The following is a 28,000-nucleotide window of genomic DNA, read 5'->3' on the forward strand; positions in this document are numbered from 1 at the left end:
AAATATATATATATTTTTTCATATTCTCCTTGTTCTGCCAAAGCTGCTGAGGATTGCTAGCAAACAGATTGTGGTGAAATGCATCCGGAGTCATGGTGCAGCCACTTTTTTTTTTCTCCTTGCCAACCCTCCTGGTAAGATAGTACCATGGGCCTGTGTTAGTGTTTCAGGTGGGTGCATCTCCAGCAAGGAAAGAGCCTTGAACATCCTGTAGCTACTGTGGAGTCTTTTGCTGATGGGCTCTAAAGGAAAACGCCCAGTATCACTGGTTTTAAATAGACAGCTCCGTGTGCATGGATGGGATAATGCAAGAGTCCTTTTTAATGTTCCTGTGGCTGAATCATGGAACATAAATGTCTGAGTCACAGCAGATGAATGCAGTGTTTCATGTTGGTGTGAACTGAAATGTGAACAACAGTGTCTTTATTAGAGGAGCTAATATTTGTGCTCATTATGGGTTTCATTAGATTTTAAAGTGAAACAATCCAGAAGAGTTCCTTTTACAGTGTATATAAACAGACTATTAACATGTGAATGCTGGGTTTTTAATGGGATGCTGGTCTGGATGGAGAGGAAATGAAACTTCAGAGGAAAGCGATGTACCCCACTTCTTGGGTGTTTACTGCCTGTAACCGGTCATCTTGTTTTGTTTTAGCCATCTGACTCTCCTGAAATCCAGTAAAATTTTCATGTAACTGGGGTTTCTTGGTTACTATGTTTTTAGAAGAAAATACTGAAGGGACTATCAGCTGTATCCCTTTTTGCTTTCCTGTAGAAAGCTCTTTGCTATTCCGAGCTCTTCCTTCTCATAAAGGTCTTCACCTGTCCCTGAGGAGTAAAGGCTTTGCTCTGGTTTCTTCTGGTTGCTGTGCAGCTAAGTCAGATGGCCCTTCTGCATTATTATGGGAATTTTGAACATTTGTTACTTGTCCTTACTTGAAATGTGGATTTTCCTTTATCCAAGATGTCCAGCTGGATGGGGGCTAAGGTTTTGTCTCACTGATTGTTGGTAGAGCTGAAGCAGCCTTACCTGACGGGGTGCTAAACCCTGAGTGTCGGTGCTCTGTGCTCTTCATGTGCTGCTGGCGGGGAACTTGGGCAGATAGCTTTGTCCCATATTTTTCCCTAGCTGTGAAACAAAGCACTATGGATGCAAAGGGTTACTTAAGAGCCCAGTACGTATGGCTGCTTTTACACTCTGTGCTTGGGCTAGAGTTGAGACAGGAACGTTTTTTTGCGTTGTGTCTGCAGGTGCAGAATTTGCACCTTTCTTTCCAGAGATGGAACTGAAGGATGGACTGGCAGGTTTTTCTGGCCAGGAGTCCACCATGAAAATAATGATGTTGGTGTTAGTTTTGGTTTGGATTTCTGCTGTTCTCTGTGTTTTATCAGCCCTTTTCTGGTGCAGTTTTTGCTCTTTCTTCCCCAAAGAGGAGAGAGTTGCAGCTGATACTCCTAAAGGATGTTTGAAGTCCAAAGCCAGTTACAATTTGCAATGCAGATTTGTATCTCTCTGCACCTTGAGCACCACAACCCTTAATATTAAGCAAATATTAATACTTCTGGTACAAACCTTATTACAAGTGCCTTTGCCAAATAGTCTTGTTATTCTCTTTGTGATGGTTCGTAAGGCCTGATCAATGATACAGAAATGTGAAAGGGCTTTATTGCATGATTGTGTTTTCACAGCCTAGCGAGTTACTGTGCAGCACCAGAGCCTGAGTAACTGTTGTGCGTGCTCTTGGACTGCAGCCGCTGTGAATTTAAATGCATTCGTTTAAATCTCTTTCAATGAAATTTAAGCTAACGTTTCATGTTTTACTAATGTAGAAATAAGGGGTCAGGCATATGATTGTGCTGCTGTGCTTTAACAGCCTACCCTGTGTCATCTGTTCTGCAGCAGAGCTTTGTGCACTCTTAATTCACAGCAAATGCAATATAAAATGCAATGGCTTTAATCTCCTTGGAAGTCAGGCAAGTCTAGATGCAGTGTTTAGCGTTCTGTAGCATTCCTAGATGCAGGGATATTTTTTCCAGACCTCCTTCCAAGCTGGACAGCTGATTTACAGACTTGGAGAAGTCTTCCAGCCTCTATCTCCAAACTTTGTGGGTCCCTGCCAGATGGCAGCGTATTTAAATGGCTTTAAAATGGCTTTTTTCTTTGTTTCAAAGCAGAGCATCTTAAATGAGGTAGAGCATGCCTGTGAATCAGTATGTTAATTGCCCACAATGAAAATCAAAAGTACTTGGAAGCTGACTGCTGTGGCTGACCAGACAGAAATGCAGGCTCTTTTTCCGAGCACAGAGATGTCTGGTGGTGGGAGGCTGATAAGAGCAATGCTTTCAGGAACGTCCATATGTTCTGCGCGAGGGAGGAGAGTGCTATTTGCTCTTCCGCCTCCACGTGCCTGCTGATCCCTTGCTCCTCCACCTGCTCCTGCTGCTGTGCTCTTGATGTCCATGGGGATGGTGGTCGTCTGCTCAGCAGGCAGGGGTTAAGGACAAGCAGGGTGCTGGTGCAGCTGGAGAAGGTGCAGAGGTGTCCTGCTTCCTCCTGTGTTTTTACAGCTGTGCTTTGGAAGAAAGGAATGGATTTGCAAGTTGTCCGATGGCATGTCTAGTATGTTAGTGGAAGAACCAAGAGCATCAACATCTTCCAGGTGTGTTTGTGGCTGAGGTGGAGTTTTATTAGATTTCAGAACTAGCCCCTTCCCTTTCCTGGGATGTGTTGGCTGCAAAACTGCCTCCCACTGCGACACGCGGCTGTGAATGGCGATCTCTGCCGCTGTGAAGCGGGCGTTCGCTTTGGGTGTCTGACTAATGCGCAGCATTGATTGTTCCCAGCTGCACCAGCCCAAATTGACAATCTGGATTTTGTTGTTTCCCAGAATAGAAGATTTTTACTATCGGGACTGCTGCAGTAGTGAGCTTGTCCTGAACTCTTCCTGGCTGCCTGAGTAATATTCAGCGATATCGAAGCACTGTGGCTGCTGTCCTGACAAGGACAGGGACCTCCAGGGCTGCAGCAAATCTTGGTGTGCTTAAAACTGCTTTTTCCTGCAGCCATTCCTACAGTGGGAGAGAGCAAACCTGGATGTGTCAGATGGGTTCAGGTTCCTGATTAGTCACTGGTGTGATGCCGCAGCACATTCCTGTATGTTTTTGAAAATTGTTTTTCCTTTTCCCTTGAGTTAAGATTAAGCTGCTTGATCTTTAAAGGTTTTCCCAGTCCTCTGTGGGGTACAGGGGCAGGAAATGATCTGTAGGTTCACTGAAGTCCTAATGCAAATTTTGATGAAAAAGAATCCAAGTGGACATATTTAAACTCTGGAGATCTTTGTTATGATGCAAATGTTGGGAAGGCATATTTGTTACCTTACCTATCAAGATGTGACACACGAATGAAAAATAAACTCTTACCTTCCACGTTAAATTTAAATTTTCCTTTGTTAAATTTCAATTAAACGAGAAGATACGTTCCCTGCTCCTATCTTCTTCCTGATAACTTTAGCGGAGAGAGGAATTGCTATGAAATTGTATTTTTATTATTATATGTCTGGATAGATATGTATCAGCTCAGGCACTCTTTTTGAAATTCCCTTTACTCTTAGGATAGTGCAGCTCCTACAACAGTTAGAGTACCATGCTTTCTCATTCATGACCGCCTTGGTTTGTATTTTACAGGCTCAGGTACGTTATTACCTCCTTGATCCTGTTTGGGAGGTGAAACCCCTCCGTGTATTGGCATGCATGGTTTCTCCAAGCCCTTCCTTGAGCAAAACATGCTGGTCTCCCCCTCTCCTCGCTCCCAGCTTTTCTCCATTCTTGCTAAACTTGATGCGAGGAAGGAGCGAGGGGTGTTGATGATTTGGATTATGCAGCTAAGTGGCTGGAGCGTGGCTGGCTGTCTCCTCCCCTTCCTGAGCTTCGGCCCTAGCCTGCTCTGCTCTGGAATGACAGGCATTCCTGCGTGAAGGGAGCTGGCACGGCCGCCTATTTATGAGAATCAAGTGCCCAGCCATGGGGTACAGGGAGAACCGGACCTGCGCTGGACTGTCGGATACCCATGTGGTTGCCTGAGAGTTGGCAGCCGCCTCGCTCGCCAGGCTCTTTCCCAGTCCGAAGGGTGGATTTATAATTTTAAAGGACTAAAGTGCTCTCTCAGGGTAGACTTTTTTTCCTCTCTCCCTCTCCTGCCTCCTCCCGGAGAGCTGCTTAGAAAAGAATTTAATGGGGCAGCCGCACTTCTCAAGACCGGTAAATCCAGCTGCTTTTGGTGAGTAATGGAGGGCAGGGGAGATGGAGGAAACTTTGGGGCTGCGGCAGGGCAGGATTGCAGGTGAAACGGAGGAGTTGGGAGGAGTGGAATGCAGGGCTTGTGTAACCTGCGCCCGGCTCCGTAGCTGGGAAGAGAAGCCAGAGAAATAACTCCATTTCCTTCCTTTCTCTTACTCATGTCACATGCAATCGCTGTGCAACACGTTCTGCTGATCTTCAGACAGGCTCCGAGCTGCCGTTTTTAGGGGTAGCCTCTGTCTTGCATGGACGGGTTCAGGGACACCAGCTTTGCAAAGCACTTGGATAGTGGTGAATTCACCTGAATGGCATAGGAGCCAGCCCCGATAGTCTGACCAGACCAAAGCTGCCCAGAGCTGCCTCCTTGTGTGTAATGTCACCCAGCTTTTTGGGGCAGCTGTAGTAGTTTTTGGGGGAGAAAGGGCTTGGCAGTGACCTTCCTGCTTGTTTTCTCTCTCTACTGTGTGAGGTATGAGTAACTGGCAGGCTGTAGCAAACACAACCTTGCTTTAAGTCCTGGAAGTAGCACTACTTCCAGAACACTGCGTGTAGGTCAGTGTTATTTCCAGGTCTCTGTCTTAGGTGCTGTTCCCAGCGCTGGGACTGCCATATACTCACTATAAGAGGAGACTTTATGCATCATGTTGTTCCCTTTTATCTCATACTGACTTGCTGTCAGCTGTCTGGGCTGAGTTGCTTACTCTCATCTGTACAGTGGAATTATCTGGTTTTTAGAGAAACCCTTGACATTTGCACATGGAGAGCTCCCTAAGATACAGATTTCTTTTTTCATTCTTTTTCACTTTTATAACTTTACACCTACCAAGTATTTTTAGGGCTCAGATTAAACCAGTGATTCTTTCTTACCCACCCCCAGTTCACTCCAGCTAGTCTTGTTCAAGAGCTGCTAAAAATAAGTGGTATTGAAAGAGTGGAAGGGAGAAGTAAAACTTCAGTCGTCTTCATACTGTCAATGGAGATTAACAGCATCTTCTCCTTGGATTTATGTGCTGTTAGAAGCTGACCTGTTCAGTCTTGGGCTCTTTTCTTTCTCTCATCAAGTACCAGAGATGGTGGTAATTTTCAGGGGAGTGGGGGCTCACTTGGTGCAATGACATTGTCCTTTGTCGGAGAGTGGAGTCCAGCAGACCTGGTGTTTCCTCAACTGGTCATTTGCTATCTGAAGTCTTTTTTCATTGCACAGCTTGCATAGTTCCTACTGAATAAATTGTGAACTTGAAGAGATGGTTCTTGTGTTAACTTCGGCAGGATGCTGTTGAAAAGAAAGGTCTTGTGAAGGTTATGGTGATGAGAAACATACAAAAAACAGGGAAGCTGAGGGCTGGGACTATTTGAGGCAGTTTTGTGACCACAGCCTTTTATTGCTTTGAGGTCAGGATTCATGTCTTCCCTGGACCATTCAGGAAATGCACATGGTTTTTAAAGCTGTTATAGGAAGCTTAGAAACATTTACCTAAAGCGCTTTTTTGATACTTTAACCTTAACAGCATTTCCCTCAAAAGAGCCTTTGTTTGCTTTTTGAGTTGTAGCTGTTTGCTTGAAAGCTTTTTGGATCCTTAACTGCTCTGCCTGGCGAAGACGAGGGAGCTGAATTATTCTCCAGTCTGTGCATCAACACTGTTTTGGCAACGGGAGAGTTTGTTGCAGTCCCACAGCGTTAGCCAGTGCAGGCTCGATGTTGCGAGGCAGTCGGTCCCACTGTAGCCTTAGGTCCAGGCTGTACTGCAAAACACGCTTCTGAAGGTACAGTGAGGTTAGGTGTATAATGAGCAGCCACATTCTCAGCAAAAGTTCCTGATGCACCTTCTGGGCTTGTGTGATAGCAGAACTTCAGGTGTGTGCCTAACTTAGGAAAATAAAGGTGATTAAGCAGAAGTGTTCAGAGTTGCTGCTGTGGCATTGAAGTGCCTAATTTGTCTGAGTGCTTTTTAGCTCTCAGCTAAGCGTTTACACTGTCTTTTGCTGTAGCACAGTCTCACTGCTGCAGTTCTGTCTGGATGTGAGCCTTGAGGCTATGACTGTGAGACAGAAATGCCCAGTGAGCTCCTTATGAAGAGAAACTCCTGGGATTTGTGGAAATCCTGTAGTAACTACTACGATAAGAAGTGGATCGTGTTCTGGGTGAACTATGGTTTGCAGATGGAAAGAATTGGGCTCAAGCTCATGGTTTACACACTATGCAAGTCTGGTTACAAAGTAAAATACTGATGCTTTCTCGTTTCCTTTGTGAGGATGTCTCTTAATGAAGATAGAATTTACCAGATCTTACATCTCTGCAAAGGACTGGGGCAAAGAGCCAGTTGTAGTGCAGGCAGTGGTGAGACGCATCTTCTTTTGGAGTTAAAGTCTGCTCCACCAACTCTTGGATGTCTGCAGAGATATTTCAGGGAGAAAAGCAGCATGTTCTTGGTCTTTTCCTAACAGCTTCAGTCTGCAGTCCTGTCCTGGGGCTCACTGACCCTTCATCCTTAAAGGATTGTGCCATTTTCTTCATGAACACTGGCAATCAGTAGTTTCCCTCCCAGGCTTATAGCAATATAATATGAATTGTCAGCATCTGGGATGCAATTCTTTGATTTCTTCACAGCCTTCAGTCTTGCTTTGTTAGGGTCTCTAACTTGGATCTTGAAGTGATTTTTAGCTTATGTAATGGTGTGCCAGTTAAAAACAAAATAAAACTTCTCCATAGCCATGCTGTTTTTTTTTTGATGGTGTGTGGCCTAAGTTAAAATGGTTTAAAAATTCACCAGAACTAATTCTGCAATGACCTACGCTAGATGCAGCTTGGTTCAATTTTTTTTTTTTTTTTTTTAATACTATGCATCAGAGGTCCTGCTATCTCATGTACTGTTGCAGGTATCTTCCCTATGAGAGATGATCCTTAATGAAAGAAAAACTTTTTGTTTGTTCATGTTGGTACCTGAAGTCTCTGCTGTGCCTTTTTCTAGGCTGGTAGTGCATTGCTGTAGAAAAGGGTATTCTGGGGCTTGATCTCTGAAGGGGGTTAACTATATCTGCTCATGTGATGGCTTTTCCTTGCTTGGACCATGGTGTGACCATTAAACCGTTACATTTATATTGTGTTATTTCCTAAAGGTCAGCTAGGTAGCTGATTGCTGTTGTGTGTGCATGGCAATGGTGTGAACACATGTGGGATTCGTGTATGGCATTTTTAATTGACCCCATGGATCCTGGCTCTGCTGGTTTGACCGATTGAGAGTAGTGGTACAAGTGAAAGCGTTACTGTCTTTAATAGGAATAGCAGCCCCAAGCCTGACAAAAGCTTTGGGAGCAGATGACACATGCAGCACCGCAGCCACTTGCTGACTGCGTGACAAGCTTGGAGACAAACTGCAAGTCTCCAACTTCTTGCACTGAAAGGGTTTCTCTTCTCTGGATAAAAACATTACAGCGGTAGCTCAACACCACCCGTGTTCTTGCACAACAGTTTGCACCTAACACAAGGTGCAGTGGGAGAAGAGCTTTTTTCTGCCTGCATCTTAATGGCAAGACTTGAGTGTAAATGTGTGTAGCAGTCTGCAGGAGGAGGGTTTGAAAGACCAGCTGGCCAGGCGTACTGATGGAGAATTGCATCCCTAGCTGCTTGGCACTGCTGGAGCTTTCTGCCTTCTTGTGTCTCCAGTCTGTGCCAATTTCGTGACGTTTCCCTAGACTATTTCAGTCTAAACATTTTGGGTTAACACAAATCTGCTGTTTAAACAGCTCAAATTCACCTGCTTGTTTTGATGGAACAGGATCAGGACATGTTAAGTGTTTCAGAGAGAAGATCTGAAATGGCAGCAGGCTCTGGTAGGGAAGCTGGGAGATAGCAGCCAGGGCATAGTTCCCTCCCCAGACCCTGCTGGGTCCTGGGGGTCTGTTGGAGGCATGGCAGGTTGAGTGCTCCAGGCCATCTACTCGAGGAGAAGCACCCACGCTTGCCTGGGGCAGTGTGCTGAAGTTGCAGTAGATGCTTTATTCTGGAGTTTTTCTCAAATGGGGCTGTGTTGTGGGGCAGTGCGTTAGGCATGGTGTGCTGGTGTCAGGGTGGGCTCTGTGGGCCTCTCCCTACTTCAGGGTCACTCTTCCGAAGTGGGTACTTCATGTCATTCTTGCAGAAAGGTTAAACGAGGTCGTGCTTTGGCATGGGGGCACATTAGGGACCTGCTTATTGGAAAAGCTCCTGACCTTCTAATGAGGACTCCCCTGGGTTCACCTGCATGACCTCATTTAAACTTTTACATAAATTTTAAATGGGTTTTCCAGCCTGGGACCGCAGTGAGGAAGGTGAGGCTGGTCTCTTGGGCACAGACTTGCCGTGCAAGTAAACAGCCGTGGTGCTGAGCAAGGGACGGGTTGGGCAAGGCCATCAGCTTCCTGACGCTTCTCACCCTTCACTTAAAAGTGCGGTTCATCTTTTTTTGCCCAGTTTCTTTCCTCAAGCACTGCGCTGTGGTTCCTTAGCAGCTTCCCAGTGCATGACTTCGGATAAGGAGGGGTTTCTGCCTTGCATTGCAAAGCGGCTTAGGGACCCTCCTGTACCTTGTAGAGCAGAGCAAGAGGAGGCACAGAGAATCCACCTTGCTGAGGCTTCCTTCACAGTGAAGGTGGCTTGGGCAAGAAATGTCCTCTCTGCACCATTTCATGGAAATTTGAGCTGGAAATGGGCTGTGAATGGAAGAGATGGTCCTTTTCCGAGGGAGTATGAACACTATCTAATGTGAACAATCACTGAACAATGAGGTTATTTAAAATACAGATCAGTAAAGCACACCTACAGCTGCTGATCCACCCGCTAATTAGCAGTAAATGTAATTCATAATTGCATCACAACAGACTGTTTTAAATGTCTATGTCCACGTGGTAATTATGGATGGTAAAAGGAAGAGTGCTGTGGAAGGACATTGCAAGCTCTCCTGTGAGCAGCCTGTGCTGCAGAACTGGAAAAAATTAATCCCATTTTGTATCAGGTAGGGAAATTGCTTTCATGGCATCAGTATTGCCCAGTGGGCTGTAGTGGTCTCAGGACGTTCGCATTGTTTAACGTGTATCAAGTTTTATTCTACACAGAGCAAAAGGGATGGTGAAAATTATTTGGACTGTGGTTTTATGCTGTGAAGGGGTAGCTGGTATGCCTGTCTCCCCCTCTTGTGTGGCTGTTTTTAGACATGGAACTGATTATAAAACAGCAAAACCAAGTGTTTTCATGTTGGACAAGACCTGATGCACAGCACTAGCCTACAAGCAGTTGGTAGCATGGCTGATGAAGTCGCATGGCAGAGAAGCAAAAACTGAGTTATTAGATATTGATGCTGAATGTCATTGTGAAACCTAGCTTTTGGATTAACCTGCATGATTGTAATTAATGGCAGTCAGGCACCTGGTGTGAAACTCCACCCCGAGATGGTATTTGATTTGACAGCCAGACCTGGCCTGCAGAAGCTGCTGAAAGAGGTTCTTCCACCTGGAGTAAAACTCGCATGTGGGCTCTCCCCCACCCTCCCTGCTTTTTGCTGCTCCTGCTTTGGGGATATCGTGTGTCTCCTGCAGTTTCGGCCCATCCTTTCATGTCCACTGTTCCTCCGTAGCTGCTCGGAGGTGACTGTTGCGGGGGAATGCTTGTCGTTCTCCCTCTAATTGGAAATGGAGACATCACAGCTTGCCGAGGTCTCTGTTCATTAATCTGTGGACCTGATGGTTGAGTTTTCTTTTCATAACTTATTTTGCTTAGTACAGCACTCTGACACCTTGGGTGGCAAACAGCACATAAGTTACATTCCTAAGAGCAATTCAGGGAAGGGATGTACATGAAGTGAGCTCGGTACGACTGCCTTCAGTGCTGTCACTGCTCTTTGGAAAGGTGAAGGAAATGCCTTTGTGTGTGGGACTTGGGATCCAAATTCGGTCCACAGATTGTGCCTGACAAGCGGTCTTGCCTGCCTGGTAAACTTTGGGAACGCTCTATTGAACATAGTGAATACTGCTTTTTAAAATTACATGTATAACTCCAGGGCTAATGTTCTAGTCTCTGAAGAAAGTGCCTCTAAACATCCAGACAATTCCTCTTGGGTTTCTGAGAGCTTGAAGTGCCATTTTTTTTTGTCCCCACTGCCTCCCTCCCTCCCAGCAGAAAATCACAGAATAGAGCGGCAGAAAATCACAGATCAGTGCTGACATTTGTATGTTACTTTCCACCCAATTTCTCTCCTGTTATGAAGCCAGATTTTTTTTAAGCAGCAGCTCAGATGCTGAACTGATCTTGCTTTTTCAAATAAATGTTGGCTGGCATCAGCTTTTCACTGGTTCTGAGTGAGCTTTCTGTTAGGGGGCTGATATTAAAAAAAAAAAAAACAAAAAACAAAACAACCAGCCACCAAACAGAAAAACCCCATCAGCTACCACTGTGTGAAATCTGGAGTCCCATGAGTGAGAGGAGAGAAACCTGTACAGAACTGGAAGGGTCATGCAATTTAAGTAAAGTCTGAAATTGCCACAATTAGCTTTGAAAAGCCTTTTTTCCTGCTGGTTAGCACAGTGGCACTTCCTTGCCACTCCAGCCTCTCGGTAAGCCGGAGTCCTGGGCTGGCTTTCCTCTTCCTCTGTCATTTGGTTAGACTGCACTTCTCGCAGGTGATCTAGATCCTCCTACTGAAATACTCTCTGGTTTCCCTTGTGCTGCTGCATGGTCTGTGTTGCTCTTCTCTATTATTCAGTGATCTTCCATTTCATTTGTGCTCAGACTGAAAAACTGAGGTCCAGTTGTCTTGCAGTCTTGCACTGTGACAGCCTGTCCCCAGCCCAGCTGGTCTGAGGCTGCTCGGGAGCCTGTGGCTACGGCTCCCCAAGCTTGACGCTTCCTGGGGTCTAAAATATTATGCTAGGCAGCACTACAGGGTTGCAGGTAGAGCTCCAACAAACAACTCATTTTTTCCACGTTTGGTTTTTTTTCCCTGTCCTGAATCTGCTCTTCCCCATGTTGATGGGAGTCTGCTTTTTCACATCTGGGTCTGTATCCTTGGTGGATATTTGTAGCGTATAGCAGATACATTATTAGCCCTTTGTCCTATGTGCAAAATGGCTTTCCCCTAAAATTCCTTTCCCAATCTCTTAGCCTCAGGAGATGGGATTCTTGGCTGAACTTTCTGCGTGGCCTACGGGGTATTGTCTTTTCTGCAGGCATGTCATGCAGGCTTGTCTGAAGTTGACTAAAAGGCCTTTTGTGATCCCAGAAGGCTTGCAAACTCCAGAACATTTGACTTAGAGGCTCAAAAATAAGACGCGCAAGTGCAATTTGTAACACGGCACCTCAGCCTGCGGTATGCGGTGTTTGGCAGGGCTGCGTCGTAGGACTGTAGGAAGTCTCGAGGCTCTGTTCTCGATATTGCGTGTTTTCACGGAGTTCTGCAACGCAGCTTGGGTGCTCCTGTCTTTTGCAGTGCTGAAGCCAAGGGATTCTTGGTCTGTAAATTAAGACCATGAAGTAGGCCACCAGCTGGCTTCACTTAGGTTGTGTGCGCTCTGATTCTTATTTTTTTGCAGGCATTGCTAGATTCTGCTGATTGTAAGTGTTCCCTTATGTTTCATCAAATACCCAGAAAACAGCAACACCAGGCAAGCCCGAATTGATAGTCACCAGCTTAGCGTTGCGTGCTCTGGTTCTGCTTTGCAAGTTGTTTCTTTATGAGCTTTTTTTGTTGCAGCAAGTTGGGGGTTTTTTTGTGCGTGTCCCTTCCCAGCTCCGTGTCCTTCTTGTGTTGCTCTCCAGAGACTTCAAGTACAGTAGGTGGAGCGCAGGCCTGTATTGTGTTGCTTTCCTGTGTAGTTGTTGCTCTTGGCTGGCTTTGCTGGCCTTATTTATAGAAGGAAAAATCGGAGAGGCTAAGTTCTAGCACATACAGCTGTTGTAATGGGTCTGGTAATTTCAGTGTGTGTACACAGTCATGAAAGTCGGCTCTGCAGTCTGGAAGGTATTTGTGTTCACGTAATTACTTGTGTCTAGCACCAGTTGCTTCCAGCTGAAGATGAGAAACTGCAGCAAAGTGATTTGTGTTCCTTGGGCAAAGCTGTGACACTGCAAATTTAAACTAATCCTTGTTTCATTAGAAAGCCTCTTATCGGTTACCCTTTGCACTGTTAACATTGGAAACCCCACTCTTGTCTCCCTAAGCTAATGTGAAATGCTGACGGGTTACGTGAAGGCATGGAGTCTTGCTACCTTCTTTGCATGAACGTGCGCCACCGTTTCCCAGTGTGCAGGGGGCAGGCTGGTGGGAGGTGGCAGCTGCTATCTGCAGCACGAAGGTAACTTCTTTATTCTTTTCTGTGCAGCCGAAGAGGTGGATCACCCCCCAACTGATGCTGGCATGGGGGTAGACGTTTTGGAATCGGGTGACACCACGCCACCTACAAAGAGGAAAAGCAAGTTTTCAAGCTTCGGCAAGATCTTCAAACCCTGGAAGTGGAGGAAAAAGAAAAGCAGTGACAAATTTAAGGAGACTTCAGAAGGTAGAGTAATTGGGGCTGGGTGGGAGTCCCTTCCTCCAACTGGGAAAACTGCCATTAGCCATCTGGCTAGTGAGAAGGGCTTGCTGTCAGAAGCCAGAGTGCTGACACACGTAAGAACCAAAATGTGACTTTGGTGATGGGCTGGCACCTGCAATCTCTCCAGAAACACCTTGCCATGGAGCAGTAGTTTCAGACAAATAAATTCCTTTCTTGCAAGGAACCTCCCCAAGCAGCTGTGGGGAGGGAGGGTTTGCTCCACAATCACCAATCTAGTGTGAAGTGCAGGCCTGAACGTGCAGTCCCTCCTCCCTTCTCTTAATCCATGCAAAAAACCAGTGAAATTTGAAGCCCTTTTATATTTCCTCCAGAGGATCCCTTTAAAAAAGTATCTTCTTGAACTTCCAGCTTACCCTGTTTTCTGAGTGCTCTTTTTCAATTTAATATCAGTTTTAGAACGAAAGATTTCTATGCGAAAGCCAAGAGAGGAGCTGGTAAAAAGAGGGGTTCTGTTGGAAGACCCTGAGCAGGGTGAGTCTGCAAATGAACTTCTCCTCCTCCTGTCTGTGTTCTGTGTAGCTGATCTTCTTCTGGCAAAACCTCACCCTTGCAGCCATTCTTTTTCGGGAGACAAATTTCAGGGCTCTTTGCTAATGTGGTTCCTGTCTGTTTGTCTTGCCCTTTTCAATCTGCTCTCTCGTCTGACTTTTGCACCTGGCAAGGAAGGCAGCCTGTTCGGTGAGGAAGGTGTTGCTAAGAAAGCGCAATGCCTGTCTTGGACGTCTTTGTGTCTGCTGCCAGTGGGGAGGGGTGTTCTGTGTGTCACTTACTATCCTGTCCCTCTTGTACGTGTCCTGCTCCAGCCACCTTGTCTTGTCCTGCTAAGCTCCTCTGTCACACTTGCACTTGCCATCTCCGGCTTGTTCTGATTGCACTCCAGACTGCACTCTAACCGCTGCGGGAGAGGCGCTGACCTCAGAGCTCAGGTTCGAAGGCCTTAGGCTTGGAAAAAGAAACCAACTGATGACTTTTGAGCTGCCTGGGTAGGGGCATTTCCTTAAAGAGTTATAGATGAGATGCTTCATGGTATGGTGTCACAGTAGTCACGGCTAAGCTTATTGAAGCTTGCGCTGCTGTCAAAGAAGTCTTACCCCTTTTCTGTCGTCCCTGATGTCTCTGAGTTGGGGCTACCCTGCCAAAATAAGTCCTCAGCCAGATCATCACCTAGTCACCTGGCTGCGTGTTGGGTGATGTGGGTACAAGGGAGGGGGCAGGAACTTGTGGTGGGATAGCAGCCCACCTTTCTGGGTGGCAGCATGGTCTTTGGCTTAGAGCAATGTCTAAATGCACCTCAAAAGTCATACTGCAGAGGCAGCCTTAACCTAATGCAAATTTCAGGGTTCTTCTAAGAAAGATGCAGAGTGGAAAAGTGGGGGTGAAAAAGTGGTTTTCAGACCAAACCACTGAAAGCAAAACTGAGAGGTAAAGTCCTAACACAGCTGTTTGCAGCTACACTGTAATGAAAGCCATCTACAACTACCCGAGGCTGTAAATGCTGGGCTGGTGGAAGAGTTCACTGGGGTACAAAAGTGTATGAGGTCACAGGATGAAACTGTGGAAGAGAGATCAAAGGCTTTGGGTAACAAACTTCCAACTAGAGATGACAGAGGAGAGATCTTCCGAACTGTAAGGATGTAACAGAAGCATGGCTAAGAGCTGGAATTATTTTCTGCTTTGAGTTATCTGATCTGGCTTAAGAAACAGAAGATGGCTATAATCTGGACAAAGTGCAAACCCAAGGTATGAGGGAGCAGTCAGTATTGTCAGGAGGGTTAGATTAGAAGGTGCATTATCTTGATCCTTTCTATGAGTTTAAGACACTTGGGCAGTCATAAGATGGGGGTGGTAGGTTATTGTATTTGCTTGCAATTTTAAAACCTGCTCTTACAAGGTCAGTTAATTTTCTTAGGCAAGTTCTTAGGGGAAAAAGTGCTGGAAACCCTTTGAGATGAGCAAGTGAGGAGGTAGGGAAGAGGTATAGTGGAGGCTTTCAAACCCCGTGCAGCTGGGAGAGGAGGCCCTGCTGCTGTCTGGGCTGGCCATCAGCAGGTTGTGCTGGGCTCACAGGAGGGAAAGAAGATAGCATTGGATTATCTTGACCTTGAAGGAGGTCACTGGAACTGAAGTTGAGAGTAAGGTGGTGTGAAAAGGCCATCAGGAGCATTCTGCATGTGGTGCAGCTCCCTGCCAGAGAAGGGCATGCAAGGTTTGAGTGGTAAGGAAAGCTACATCATACTGTTCCTATCTCCCTTGCTGAAAACTTCAGCTAGCCAGAGGCAATTGCTGCTATAAAAAGCTCTGGCTCACCTCTTGAGTTTCAGCCCTGGCTGGGGAGGAAACTCCCTCTTGGTGCTGTCTGTACTCCCTGCGTTTCAGGGAAGGGCAGCTAAGCAAGTGAGGCAGCACAGTCTTCCATCCCCTCTCAGGAATCAAGGCTATTTTTTGCAGAAAAGAAAGCCTGGGGAACTTTTGGCTTCTTGGCATCTTTGCTTTTGGCTTCTGAATAATGCCAGGTTAGGGGAGGGGAGGTAATACCTTGGGGGGGAGAGGAGAGGTGAAGAGGGCTGTGGAATAAATAACAAAAAAATCAGAGCACCAGAGCATGCTGAGGTCTGACGCCTGGGTGGCCCATGATGCCATACACTGCAATTGCTTGAGAGATGGTAGGCTGACAATGCTAAGGATTTTTAATCAAATTGGTGATGTATCAATTCAAGTTTTCTTGAGTTGGAAAGCAGTTAAAATGGGCAATGTCCCATTAGAGTGGATGCTAAATCTGATTTGGGAATAATATTATGAAGAGTTTGTCCTGTCAGGGCAATTACAGAGGCAGAGAACGGTTGAGTATTTCCTCATTGTGACTAGGGCTTTAACTGCTCCCAAAAGCATGGGCTGAAAAAAGGATGGTTTTTTTTCCAAAAGAGGTCTTGCTTCTAACATTTGGGAGACTCCATGCTAGAATCTGTAAAAGCAGAAATAGTCAAGATGAACTAAATCAGATTCTGGAGATGTATTATTACATCTGATTAAAACAAAGGTAAAAATGTGAGGAAAAATGCCTTGTTATAGGATGTTTTGGGTAGAGCAGTGGTTTTTGCGCAAAATTCAGGGTAGAAGCAGAAGGAAGATAGAGGTGCTTCAACTAATTTTAAGACTTTATCAAAATCTGTTATTGCATGTCCAGTAGATTACTTGGCTAGTGTTGGAATTTTTATTGCAGCAGAGAATTTGTGAATGCTGTGTAATGGTGGGTAGATACAGAAGCTGCTGGAGACTTTTAACTGCAATTGCAGCTTTCTTGGGCTGCGGCACAGCATTGGGCATACTAGTCCTAAATGCAGTAGCTTTCTTTCTAAACAAGGTGGTAGATTGAGAGGCTGCTGAAGAAAAACACTTGATGGGATACAGTGCTGTACTGTTTTGCTTGTTGATAATGAAATCAAGGGCTCTCAGCTTCAGCTAGTTGGTGTTGCTGTGCACTCCTCTGCAGAAGGTAGGCTGAAGACCAGCTGTTTCAGAAGCCAGAGAGAAGTTGGTGTGGATCAATGGTGGTTCAGTCAGCTCAGCCATATCTCATCTGTCTCCTGCTTTCTGAGTGTTTTCCATTTGCTTCTTTCCCTTCCCATCCCCTTGCAGATGGTGAAGAACCAGACAAGCTGAACCCACCTGCACTGAAAAATGGCCATACAGTCCCAATCGGCGGTCCTGGGGTTTGTAACTTGGCCAGCCAGGAGGAAGAGGCCACAAAGCCACCTAGCCTTAGGAAGCCTGCTCCAGCTGAGGAACCAAAGAAAAGGCAGGGTAAGAAACCAGATGTGTGCAAAATCGGTTGCTTCAGATTCTCCCAGGACCAGTTTTGAATTCTCATCTGATTCCTCCCACCCCACTCTGGGTCCTCCAGTCTCTTAAACCCAGCTGTCTCACTTTGCAGGCTCCTCCAGCAGCCACTCTGGGCCCGAACTGGAACCACCTCAGGAGCCATATGTTCCCAGACAGCCTCTGCTTCCTCCAAAAAGACCTCCCTCCACTTCCCAGGAGACAAATGAAGTGCAGGCGAAGGATCCAATGCCTGCCAGCAGCACTGCAAAAACTGCACCCTCCACCACAGTCCCTGTTGCAGCAAAGACAGTCAATTCCACAGCTGCCCCTTCCCCAGCCCCCAGGACTCTGCCCCCTGCTCTTGCCAGTGCCAACACTACTGCTCCCACGAGTACAACCAGCACAGCTCCTGCCAAACAGCCTCCCGTCCCTCCTCCCAAACCTGTCAACAGAAACAGCAACTCAGTAATAGGTAAGTGCCTCCATAAGCTGTTTTTTGTACCCTGGGATGTTCTGGAGCCCTTGCTCTGAGAGTCTCTTCCCTTCTTAAGGGGTGTATGATGTAGCAAATGTTGTATCATGAATGATGATGATGATGACCATCTTTCCTGAATACAGTCCAGTTTGGACTCAGGAGATCTGCCAGTGTTTAGCCAGGGCATACATGTGCTGAGAGCAAGGTAATTAATGGAGTCTTCTGCCATGAGCCATCCAATTTGTCAGACGTGCGTGTTTCCAACAGCTACCTGCAGGAGGGAATCCCTGCCTGCTTTTGGCAGGAGTCAGGGTGCTGTAAGGGAGAGGGGAAGGCATTTCTCTGTCAACTGTAAGACAGTATCTTTGCATGTTGATGCTTCACTGAGGGCTGGGATTCAGCTATGGACAGGGACAGCTGGGATTGGTGGATGGTGTATGAGATATTTCCTTTGTGAGACTATGGTCAGTGAGAATTGATGCTTTCAGCTGGTCTTTGCAAAAAAAAAAAAAACCCCAACCAACCAAACCCAAACCACCAAAAAAATCCACATTACACCAAACAATGAAACAATGTCTGTAATGGCTGTCACTGCTGGGCTGTGTGGTTTCCACTTAGTGCAGAGAGGCCAGGAGCTGGCAGGGATAATTCAGACTTCCCTGGTTATATTCAGGCACCTTCTCGAAGGTCTGTGGCTAGGGTATTGCCATATTAGTCTTGTCCTTAAGTGTTGTCCCGTGGATAAATCAGCTCAACCGTAATTTGAGCTGAATCTTCCCACTTAAAGAATTAAATGTTTTTCTCTCTGTAACTTTTCTAAGCAGAAGATCTGGCGAGAGTTTCTTAAAGCTGAATGAGTCCCTGCTCTCTTTAGGAATTTTAGAGGTCTTAAAGATGCAACATTGCTGGAGTAAATGAGACAACCTTCCATCAGTCGATGGCCTGTTCATATTTCACAGACCACCTGCTAATCTTTGGATTGGATTAGCAGAGGCTAGTACAGGTCAGGAAGGAGGTTCCTGGGAAGATCGATCAGACAGATCTGTGCTTATCACAGAAACTGGAGGCGTTACCCAGGTGTGGTTTGGGAGGCAGTGGTAGAAGCTTAGATCGTGTGCAAGTTACCATTTGAAGGAGCCTGGGCCACTGCTTTCAGTACTAACTACATCTCTGTTCTGCTTGGAGCTTCTCCTTGCTCTAGCAGGTTTTGCAAGTGACCTCGATACGGTATTAAACACTCCTGTATGCCAGACCAGCTTGATTAGTCTGACCATGCCTGAGCACTTGATGAAATACTTTCTTGTTTTCTTTAAGCTGCTGGCACGCATCACAGATGGTATTTGAAATGCCCCAGCGCTAATTGCAGGAGGTACTTGCAGAACAAAAACTGTGGCTGAAGACAGCAGTCTATCAAACCTATGTTCAGACCCAGCCTGCCTCTTTCCAACAATACAGGGCTGGGCTCAGTGCACCTGCGGCTGCAGGGGTGTGGAGGAGAGGAGAGCCGCCAGACCCTCTTTTGTCTCCTGGATGAGAATGCAGATGCAGAGAGAGGCTTTGCAGCTCTCTGCCTGGTCATGCATCCGGCACGGTGGAGCTGTAACTGCGGCATGCATGCAGTCATTGCTGTGTGAGCCTTGTTTTGTTGCTGTGCATAAACAGCAGCAGTGGAATTGGCTTCATGAGCTCTCCACAGGTCTTTGATGCATGCTCTGACTCGGGCATGTGTGTGCTTTTGTGCTGCTATTATAACCTAAGGCAGGGGAGGACTGTTAATGTGCAGATTGCCCCTTTGCTCCCTCGTGGAGATGTTCCCTTATATTCATTCTCTGAGCAGTTCTGATGCAGCAGCTGAAAATAAGGCTTCCAAAACACTTTTGGGGAGTGGGAATTTAATCAGCATCAGCTTGAAAAAGCAAGCAGGGCAAATGGTGCTGTCCTCACTTACTGTAGCCTGTGCTAGAGCACTGGATCTGGCCGCGGTGGCATGTCACAAGAGGTTGTGCCAGTTGGTGTACTGGGTTTATCGCACTGAAGGGAGATGGGCTGGCTGGGGAGGATGCTCTGAGTGGCACCCAGCCCTTTTTTGTCTCTTCCTTCTGCCAGCTACTTGGTTCCTTTCAAAATCTATTACTACCCAAAGGTGACTCGAGCCTGGTCCTGTCAGGCTTCAAGCGCTGCTGAGGAGATACTGGAATCCCGCCGGGCTGAAGTTGATGGGAGCTGAGGGCACTCGGTGTCTTGCACGATCTGGCCCTTAATCTACAAGGGGAAAGTCTGAAAATGCTAAACATCCCAAAAATGTGCCCACCTCTCTCCAGTTATGCAGCCTTATCTTGGTGAAACACTCACCGCTTGCAGCACCCTCTTGTGGTGTCTGGTGCTGCGGATTCCTCCCAGCTCCTCGCTGGGGCCTCTGCTGTGACCATCACCCGCCCCAGGTGAAATGTGCAGTAAATCTGATCCTCTTCAAGCAGGTGGGCAAAACCTTGCCAAGCCCAAGAACACATTGATACTTGAATGTTAAAGGCTACAAACTCCTAAAGCAAGAGCAGTTTTTGCTGGTGCAACTTCTTCCTTAGGAACCGAGGGGTGTTTGAGGAACCTGAGATTGCCTGCTGCAGGCATTTTCCGTGATATGACACGGTTTCTGTTTCTCCCTCTCTCCTCCATCACAAGAGCAGATACAGTCTATGTAGACTCAAGGCTCTTAGGTATTTTTGGAAGTTTTGCAGTTATTTTGTAGTTGCAGAGAAGTTTATATGGGGCTTAAGGAACAGAGTGCAGAGGGAGTAGAGCAGAACCTCATCCTGAAACAGGCAGGAGCTGCTGGCAGCAAGGTGTTCTTGGGCTGGGTCTGGCAGATGAATGGAAATGGGGAGAGCACATTGCTGCTTGCAGTTCTGCTGACTTTTGCCATTGAGTGAGGCTTCCCAAATAGTTTTCTGATGTGCAAGGGAGCCGTTAACACAACTGGAGTCTGGGATGTCTCAGATTCCTTTGCAAACTAATGCTGTAAATATAGCCATAAAGTGCCCTACATACCTGCATTCCTTGGCTGAGGCGGTGCACTGATCTGGGTGAGCTCCATCTGCTGTCACTTGAGGGCTGGTGCTGTTTCTCTCTCTCCAAAGCAGCAGGATGCACAGACGTCTCCCAGCCTGCTTGTTTCTGGCTGCTCTCCCATCTTACCTTTGCTGCAGGAAGGACAAACTAGAGGCTTGCAACCTGGTTATTTCTGGCACGGTGTTCTAGTAGAAAAGCAGCAGACATTGCTTGGTCCAAGGCTCTGAGTGCTTTGCCATGCTTATTCCACACTGGTGAAGGGTATCTGGAAAATGCCCAGTTAAACTTAGTGGCTTTTGTGGTTTTTATTTTCAGCTGAACTTTCTCAAGCAATGAACAGTGGTACAGGCTTGTCCAAGCCTTCCCCTCCTCTCCCACCGAAGAGAGGTCTCCTGCCTAGCAACACGTCAGAGGCAGCTATCACTTCCAAGCCCCTGAATGACAGGACAGTGACAGCTAACCGCCCCACACTGATACCGATGCACATGACCTCTGCTTACCCACCACCCTCACCTTCGCCGCCGCTGCCCACGCACATACCCCCTGAACCTCCGCGCATGCCCTTGCCTGCTTCCACCCCTGTCTTGGACCCTCCACGCTCCCTGGACCTACCCAAAGAGACTCCTCCTCCTGAAGACTTCAGGTCCTTGGAAGTGTCAAAGAGGACGGCAGAGCAAGGGTTTGGTGAACCTCACGTGCTGCCTCGCCTCCCCCAAATCCCATTGCACATCCGTATCCAGCAGGCTCTGGCCAGTCCTCTGCCTGTCACCCCGCCTGCCGATGGGTCACACAGGGCTCACTCGCTGCTCTTCGAGAACGATGGCTTTGGAGAAGACAATGGCACCCTGGGCAGGACGAGGTCCCTGCCTGTCACCATCGAGATGCTGAAAGTGTGAGTACCTCCTGTACATGCGTGCAGTAAACACCTAGCAGTGGCGTGGGTCACACTGGGCTCTGACGTGTTGATGGTGTACTCCCTGCCTCTGCAAGGCTGTGGTGGTGAGGAGGGCTGTGGGCAGGGCTGGTTTCTTTGCTGGTTTTTGCAACAGCCTAGAAACCATTTTGCCTGTTGGCTGAATCTGTGTTTCAGCCTCTTAGGAGGGGGCCCGTGCATCTTCCCCCTGAAATTAACCCTGGTTCTGGGATTTTATTGCTCACAAAAGGAAATGGGTTGCAGACTACAAGCACAGGCTGATGCCAGGAATCCAGGCCTGGCCTGTCTTTAATTGCACCAAGACAAAACAAGGTCCTGGATTTCTTCCATTTGTGCCCTTCCTTAGCCATTCATTTTGCAAAACAGAAGTGAGAAAAAGTCTGTCTTGTATTATAACAGAGTTGAACCTGCAAGTCCCAAAATAGGGGGCTGAGAGGGCTGTTTGGTTCTGCAAAGAGCCTGCCTCTGGCATTTCCTCTACCAGAGCTCCCTGTGCTTTGGAGAGAGGGGATGGTGCAGGATTGGATCTCTGGTTCCTGCGCTACCCGTAGACCTGCCTTCTATGGGTTGAGGAGACCTAACAAGGTGTTGATCTCAGGGGTATTCCCCAGCCCCTGTGGCATGTGTTGAGATGTAATAGTGTGCTTCTCGTTAGTCCAGACGATGAGGAGGAAGAAGATGACCAGGAAGAGGAGCAGAATTCAGGCCCTCGTGTGTATATTGGAGATGTGCCATCTGTCACCATCATCCCAAAACTGGTACCCCAGGTCCTGCCAGAGGAGCAGGAAGGAGATGAAGGGATGAGCGACTCTGACTCGGAGGGGCCCATCCTGTACAGAGATGATGAGGATGAGGAAGAAGATGAAAGCCATAACAGTAAGGCTTTGACATTGCAGCTGGCTGCTTTTTCTCTGCTGAACTCATGGCTGGCTGTATTGAGATCTGGATCAAAGAGCTGGTTCACACAGTGCTTCAAAGCAGCTGGTTCTTGGTTTCATGATGTACCACATGTCCTCTTCCTCGCTTTTTCAAAGGCTGTACAGCCAAACCTGTGTGCTCATCTGCTGAGATGCACCCCCTCCAGTTGCAGGTGGCTCCTGCAACAGCTTGTGCTGTCCCACCCCTTCAGGTGGGATAGCATTAGGTGAGCATGTGGGCATCACGCAGGAATGCTGGCTGTTGCTGTAGTGACTAGCTCTGGCTAGCTCTGGAGCTGTAGTGCAGAGCTTGGAAAGCAAGCCCCAGGGGAGAGCACAACTGCCAGGGGCACGTGGCTCCTATCGCAGTGCTCAGGCACTGCAGTCTTCAGTCGCATCCCGTTGCTCTTCCTCCCCACAGGCACGCTGGCTAACAAAGTGAAGAGGAAAGACACGCTAGCTATAAAGCTGGGGAACACAACTGCACCGCAGGAGGAGAAGATTGTCTTCCCTCGGAAGAGCAAGGAGGAGTGGAACGAAATTCGGCACCAGATTGGGACAACGCTGATCAGGTACGAAGAATGGAGGAGGGTCTTACGTTTGAGCCATTGGCACAGCGTGTGAGGGTGGGATCGGACAAAGCACTTGTCTTGTCTAAGCAGCATGTGCTGGATATGATGGGTGGTTGGGCACTGCTGCTGGGTCAGGGCTGGGAGGCTAAGTGTTGCTTTTCCTCCTCGGTTATAAAAGTTGGAAGTTCCTCCTGGAGTTGAGCAGTATCCCCTGACATGCCCCTGTTTCCAGAGACTGAATGGACTGGGACAGGAAAATCTCAGGGACTACAGAAACGTTACTGCTGTAAAATATGGATGGCGTATAAAGACGTGGATAGATGCAGGCTGAGTGCAGATGCATTAGGTGATGGATTAAGCTGGGGCTGCTGCTAGTCCAGGCTCTGCTATCTGCTTGAGCTTTCTGCAAAGTTGTCTGTGAGCTTTTGAGAGGCCGTAGCACTTTCCTAACCTCTGCCTGTGGGTGAACAGCTGTTGGAGTGGAGGAGAGTGCAAAACAGGGCAGCAGTGATCTCCCTCCATTAGTGAATGAGGGGTTTCAAAGAGGCTTACCAATGCACTGAAACCAAGCAGTTGTATTCTTCATCGCCTGCTGATGAATGACCAGATAAAACATTACGCACTTGTCATGCTTTTCTTTAGGCGACTGAGTCAGAGACCGACAGCAGAAGAACTGGAGCAGAGGAACATACTTCAACGTGAGTAACGCTTCTCTAGTGGTCCTAAGTAATAAAGTTTGCCTTTAACATCTTAGTCCAGGCATACCTGGAATCTGCTTGAAGTGCAGTGATGGAGGACTGTGCTTTGGTTATATTGCTGTAGTAAAGCAGTTCCACTGTTTTTTCCCAGTACTTTGTTACCATCAGAAACCAGCTCTGGATAAAATTGGACCTTAGCAGTGGTACCAAGCAATACAGTTCAAAGCATCATATTATAGAAAGGCTACTTGTCCCCTGCCTGACACCTCAGGGAAAAGTATGTGAACTGGTTAAGACTCTGATGTTACACAGCAAGGACTGTTAAAGGTGTTTTTGTTTGGGCTGGACTTTTATTTGTGGTCCAGACATTACAGCATTGTATTGCATGATCCAAAAAGCAGCAGTTCATGGCTCAGTCAATGGTGTTTCTCTTGGCCATACCTTGCGCTGCAAAAGTTTTAAATAAACATCTTGAGGAAAGGGAAATGTCAGTTCAGGAAGTTTCCATTTAAAATATTTATCTGTGCTGTTATTCTCTTTAAACTATTTGTATAATAGCTTTGGGGAGGAGCAATCTGCAAAGTGGAGTTGGACTGCACTCTTTGCCTGTAATAAGTGCAGACATGCTACAGTGAGCTTTCAGATATGTGGATAATCTGATATAGCTCGATCCTCTCCTTTGTTCAGGTCCAGAAAGCACTTTTCAAAGCCTGTGATGCTTACAGGAAAAATTTATTTTTTCCCTTGGCAGCGAAAAATGAAGCTGACCGTCAAGCTGAGAAGCGAGAGATCAAACGCAGGCTCACCAGAAAGGTACTGCTGGCCTCCGTGCTGTGATTGCCATCTGGCAGAGCTGTCGGGGATGGTGGTGGCTATGAGCACATTGTAGGTACCTTGCTGTGGGTGAAGTCACGGGGCTATTGTGTAAGTGTCCCCAGTGCCCTCTGACTGCAGTGACTTTGGAACGTGGACTGTCATCAACAGTGAGCCGTTGGCACTGCAGCCACGTTTGTCAGTGATGGATCTGAGCTGGCATCAAGCATAACAAGCTAGATGAGAACTAAATTTGGCACCTGGCACTTGAAAGGTTTGCTGGTGCTGGCCTGGCTGCTTTAACACAGTACTTCAGTGGCCACGACTGTCACACCAGGCTCCCTAAAACCTATTTCTAAAGGAACAGCAGTGTGGGAGAAGCTGAGCAGAGCAACAGCTGCTTTTAGCTATTATGTCCAAGTTACCTGTGGTTGTTACTCATGGCTGGGAAAAACTTCCCGAGGGCCTGTGGGTCTGAAATGTGAGTGTTGCCATTGCTGAAGCGGGGAACGGGCTTGCTTGGTTTAGGGGTGTCACACAGGGCTCACCCTTGTAATGGCTGTTCCCAAACCCCTCGGTGTCTTCCTTCTCCTTGGCAATGTGGCCTTGGTTCTGCCCTAGCCTGGCCTTGTGATCCAAACAAGATTACACTGTCTGTAAGAGGGTTTGCCTAGTCCCTTGCAGGCCGCGAGCAGGACGTAGTAGTATCTGTGGTTCAGGCCCAATGAGGGAACTGGTTTTAGTTTTGCTTGGGATGCTTAGTCCTGGACTGCTTTGTGGACAAGGCACAAACTAACTTTCTTTGTTCTTGCTGGTGTTCAGCTTAGCCAAAGGCCTACAGTGGCAGAGCTGCAGGCCAGGAAGATCCTGAGGTTTAATGAATATGTGGAAGTAACAGATGCTCAAGACTATGACCGGCGAGCAGATAAGCCATGGACAAAGCTAACACCAGCTGACAAGGTAACAGGGAGTGTCCTGTCCCCAGGTGAAGGGAGGGGAGCTAGATCAGGGTGTCCCATGCAAAAGAGCATAAGCCGAGGAGATCTGCTCTGTTCCTTTTGCTTCACCTCCTCATCTTTCCCTCTGCCACCCCACCAGGCGCCACCAGTGTCCCTTCACCCATGCGTGCTGTACCCAGCCCTGCTTTCCTGCCCCCTCCGCAGTGACATGGAGCCTGAGTCGGCATGGTCTGCACGCCAGCGTGGCCTCTGCCTCACCTTCTGAGTGATAGAAGCAAGGTGCAGGGCGTTGGTCAGAGGAGTGCTGTTCCTTGCAGGCTGGGGCAGTACGAGGCAAGAAGCTGGCAGGGAAACCATCTGTTCTTGTCCTCCCTGGCCACCTGAGGGGACTGCCCAGCCCTCAGTGTGGAGGAGGTGGGGCAGATTAAACTCAGCCTAGTGTGAACAGACTGTGAAACCTGGGGTGGCTGCTGCAATCAGACCTCCTTTTACCTCCTCACCACCGAAAGGTGGTACAGATCAGCCCTGAGCAGGTCTGTTGGAGGTACAGCACCTTCTTGCCATGTCTGAGCTCACTTGAGATGGGAGAGATGATAAATATATGTATGCCTTAGCAGGAGATAAAGATCTCTCCCTCTTTGTGTAGGCTGCCATCCGGAAGGAGCTGAATGAGTTTAAGAGCTGTGAAATGGAAGTCCACGAGGACAGCAAGCAGTTCACGAGGTGAGTGAGAACATGCTACTCGCTTAGAGTTTCAGTCTTGTTGGGAGAGCTGTGCTGCAGAGGTACTGTTGAGAGGCAAAACATTAGAAAAATGACCTGTATGCAGTTGGAGATTTAGTGTCCGTTTCTGCCTTGGTGGTGTAGGGTGACTGGAGGAGTAGCAGACATGAAGTGGGTTGTTCTTCCTTAAACAGGGGCTTTGATCCTGCAAACTCAAGTGACCAGTGGCTGGTTTGAGGTATCTGAAACCAGCGTGACCTTGCAGCTGGAGTGTGCTTTTCTGGGGCTAGAGATGTGCAGCAGAAGCCACAGCCACAAAACACCTTGGTAGTTAGCTCGGATATTATCTATGAAGTAACCTGTGGATCATGGCCCAGGTGATTCTTCCCCCCCCCCCAACAGTTGCTCTGTGTGGCTAAGATGAGTGCAGAGCACAAGAGCTTTCTAAGGCAGAGGTGAAATTGTTTGATGTCAACAGCTTCAATGAGGGCTGAGAGTTCAGAGATAATTCAGTTTACTCTTTTTGGCTATCTGTAGTGCCTCGGTAACCATTTAACCTGAGTTTCAAGGATGACACTCGGATTTTTCATTTGGCTTTTAGGTACCATCGACCATAGTCTTCCAAGAAGGGAGCAAGAGACCCGAGAGGACTGCAAGTTCTCTGCGTCCCTCTCTTAGGCAATACAGTGAGGGTGGAACCTTGGCTCTTCCAAGATTTGCCTTCAAAACATATCCAGAAAAGGGCTTTCAGCCAGGGAAAGGGGAATCCTGTCTGAATGTAGCATTTCACTGGAACAAACACGTCTCGTGTGCCATCAGGCTGGAACTGAACACTATACCTCGCGCGGCTCAGCAATACGCCTCTGCTCCGGCGCCAGCATCTCTGCCAGGAGACCATGCACATGTGAATGAACGGTTCATTCCCCAGCTCCCTTTCTCAGCCTGGACAGGCCCAGTTCTCAGCTGTACATACTCCTTTTGGGAGTGCAACTCCTTCGTTTCCTCCTCCTTACCAAGAGGAGGGGAAAAAAAAGGCAGCTCTAGTGTTGGAAAGCTGAGGAATGGAGAGTGGATGTGCTAGGAAGCATGTGTGTATATTAGCTGTGTACAGAGAACCCTGCGCAGATGCTGACCTGGCAGACAACTGACATGTGACTCGTAATTTTTTGGTTTTGCTTGCATCTGTCATGTCTTTAATGTCCTGAATCACTACTGACCAACAGTTTGTTGTCCTGGAAGGGAATTGTATAGATATTAACATATGCTGCATCTTTTTGTAAAAAAAAAAAAAAAAGAAAAAAAAAGAAAAACAAAACCACAAATGTATAAAACATTCCCTCCCCACTCTCTCACACTTGCTGCGAAGTTAACAGATCCTGTCTTGAGGTATCTAGGCTTGTTTAACAAATTACAGAACCAGGAAATGACTGTTGCCTTTTTAAAACTTTTTAATTTGGGGAAGCTGTGAGAGTAGTCAATTCTTTTTATTGTGGCTTCCTCACAAATGTTTTTTACTCTCCCAAATCAGGGTGAAACTTGCCTTTTCTCGTTTTTACAGCTAAACCTACTGGAAACTTGATAATTTCACTGTGTGGGTGGAAGAGAGGGGAAGAAGAGGTTTAAAAAGTGACCTTAAAAAGATATTCTTTCTCTTCTGAGAATGCTCTTATATTGGTTCTTCCTAAATGTGGTGTTTTTTTTTAAAAAATCTGGTTATCGGCCACTGCTGTATCATGCACAAAGCCCAACCCATGCGTGAGATGCCACTGAACATGAAGAAGGGAGTATCGCAGGCTCAGGAGGGCATGGGAACGGAGAGAAGGACTTGCCTTGTTCACAAACCTGTCTCCTTCGTCGCTCGGGGTGGGCCTCGCTGTGCCGCTGGTCCCTCCGTGCTGTGCCAACACCGGGGCCGGGGCCGGGGCCCGGCACCCCGGGGCTGCCGCCACCCCACGGCCACGGCCTGCCCCGGCCCTGCCCGTGGGAGATGGCGGAGGGCTTCTTCCCTCACAGCTTCCCCCTGTACAGTACGCCTGTAGACTAAATCATTGCGTTGTATATCAGTCTCCTCATCAACAGATTTTAATTATTGAATAAAAGTATTTTAGGATTTTTTTTTTTTTTAAACTGCTTTTGTGGTTGTGT

At 47.4% G+C, this 28,000-nt stretch overlaps 1 protein-coding gene across 8 annotated transcripts in view; it reads left to right on the forward strand.

Annotated features, from left to right (window-relative positions):
• The window catches only part of PHACTR4 (phosphatase and actin regulator 4), a 68,842-nt gene extending 40,860 nt beyond the window's left edge, over positions 1-27,982 (forward strand). For 5 of the 8 annotated variants that reach the window (XM_052811534.1, XM_052811535.1, XM_052811538.1 and 2 more), the window contains 12 exons: positions 12,646-12,822; positions 13,270-13,350; positions 16,516-16,680; positions 16,811-17,170; positions 20,555-21,131; positions 21,829-22,049; positions 22,512-22,662; positions 23,305-23,360; positions 24,112-24,173; positions 24,996-25,133; positions 25,779-25,855; positions 26,457-27,982. In XM_052811534.1, coding sequence (XP_052667494.1) covers positions 12,646-12,822; positions 13,270-13,350; positions 16,516-16,680; positions 16,811-17,170; positions 20,555-21,131; positions 21,829-22,049; positions 22,512-22,662; positions 23,305-23,360; positions 24,112-24,173; positions 24,996-25,133; positions 25,779-25,855; positions 26,457-26,472 — 2,081 coding nt within the window. In that variant the 3' untranslated portion in view covers positions 26,473-27,982. Of the gene's footprint in view, positions 1-3,956; positions 4,277-12,645; positions 12,823-13,269; positions 13,351-16,515; positions 16,681-16,810; positions 17,171-20,554; positions 21,132-21,828; positions 22,050-22,511; positions 22,663-23,304; positions 23,361-24,111; positions 24,174-24,995; positions 25,134-25,778; positions 25,856-26,456 lie in introns of those variants that run through there. The other 3 variants (XM_052811533.1, XM_052811540.1, XM_052811541.1) reach the window with 3 other exon arrangements.
• The last annotated feature ends 18 nt before the right edge of the window (positions 27,983-28,000 follow it).

Source organism: Harpia harpyja, chromosome 16 (assembly GCF_026419915.1).
Source record: "Harpia harpyja isolate bHarHar1 chromosome 16, bHarHar1 primary haplotype, whole genome shotgun sequence".
Lineage (NCBI taxonomy): Eukaryota > Metazoa > Chordata > Aves > Accipitriformes > Accipitridae > Harpia > Harpia harpyja.